At 46.8% G+C, this 1,422-nt stretch overlaps 1 protein-coding gene across 1 annotated transcript; it reads right to left on the bottom strand.

The window, feature by feature from the left end:
- Positions 1-280: 280 nt before the first annotated feature.
- Positions 281-1,222, bottom strand: LOC136162684 (olfactory receptor 1J4-like). Its single transcript, XM_065927152.1, has one exon. The coding sequence runs from the start codon at positions 1,220-1,222 to the stop codon at positions 281-283; it is 942 nt and encodes a 313-aa protein (XP_065783224.1).
- Positions 1,223-1,422: the final 200 nt, after the last annotated feature.

The following is a 1,422-nucleotide window of genomic DNA, read 5'->3' as shown; positions in this document are numbered from 1 at the left end:
CATTTTTTAAAAAGAAATAAATTCCCAGGTTAAAACAGGAGAGACTAAATACTACCAGCTATAGTTCTCAGCCTTATCGACAAGATCAAAAATCAAGACCATAAACTCAAAATTCACAATTTATGCTAGTGAACTGTTAGGAAATGAATAATAATTGTAAAGGAATGTAATTCAACTATCAAACATTTACTGAGTGTTTATTCCATGCTGGGCTCAAATCTAGGGATATATGATCTGAGGATTTGTGAACACACATGGCCGTTACAAAGACGAGCAAACATCATTGAGACAAGACTTTTGGCCTGTGCAAGAGTCTCTCCAGGGCCCCCTTCATGTCTCTGTTCCTTAGGCTATAAATGAAGGGGTTCAGCAGTGGAGTGACCACTGTGTACATGACAGAGGCAATGGTGCTCTTGTCCCTGGAAGTGCTGGATGAGGGGAAAAAATACAGCCCAATAATTGTTCCATAATACAGAGACACCACAGAGAGGTGGGAGCCACATGTGGATAATGCTTTGCAGATCCCCTTGGAGGAGGGGACCTTCAGGATGGTGGCCCCAATGCGGCCATATGAGATCAGGATGCATGCTAGTGGGAGGATGATGACGACCACTCCTGCTGTGAAAATGGCCAGCTCATTGAGGGATGTGTCTGAGCAGGAGAGCTTCAGCAGGGCACCAAGGTCACAGAAGAAATGGGGGATGCTGTGGTCAGCACAAAAGGACAGCCGGGTCAGGAGGAGGGTGTGACACAGGGCATTGGCACAGGAGAGAATCCAGGATATTGTTACTAGTAAGGTGCACAGCCCCTGTCCCATGATGGTGCTATAGTGGAGAGGGTGACAGATGGCCACGTACTGGTCATAGGCCATCGAGGTGAGTAGGAAATCATCCAGACCAGTGAAAAATATGAAAAAATACATCTGTGTTATGCACCCTGCATAGGGGATGGATTGATCCTGAGTCTGCGTGTTTATCAGCATTTTCGGGATGGTGACAGATGAAAAGGAGACATCAGTGAGGGCCAAGTGGCTGAGGAAGAAGTACATGGCGGTGTGGAGGCGAGCATCTAGCCTGATGAGCAGAATGATGAGCAGGTTGCCCAGCACCGTGGTCAGGTATATACCCAGGAACAGGGCAAAGAACCCGCCCTGCTGCTCGGGCCGGAAGGGGAGCCCCAGGAGGAGGAACTCGGACATGCTGCTCTGATTCTCCCTCTTCATGCTCCTCTCCTGTGTGCTGGGAATGAAAGGACAGTGAAAGAAACACACTTTGATTGCAGCTGGCATATATAAATGCGTCCTTTCTCTTGGTGAATATGTCAGTGTCTGTCTGCATTGATTTTTCCCTGCAAAAACCCCTAAGATGAATGGTATTACCATGTATAATGAGAGAATTTACCAACTAAGAAGAGAGTTTGATA

The sequence above is a fragment of the Muntiacus reevesi genome, chromosome 3 (genome assembly GCF_963930625.1).
Source record: "Muntiacus reevesi chromosome 3, mMunRee1.1, whole genome shotgun sequence".
Lineage (NCBI taxonomy): Eukaryota > Metazoa > Chordata > Mammalia > Artiodactyla > Cervidae > Muntiacus > Muntiacus reevesi.
The sequence above is the reverse complement of the archived record's forward strand: the minus strand, read 5'-3'. Positions and strand labels throughout refer to the sequence as shown.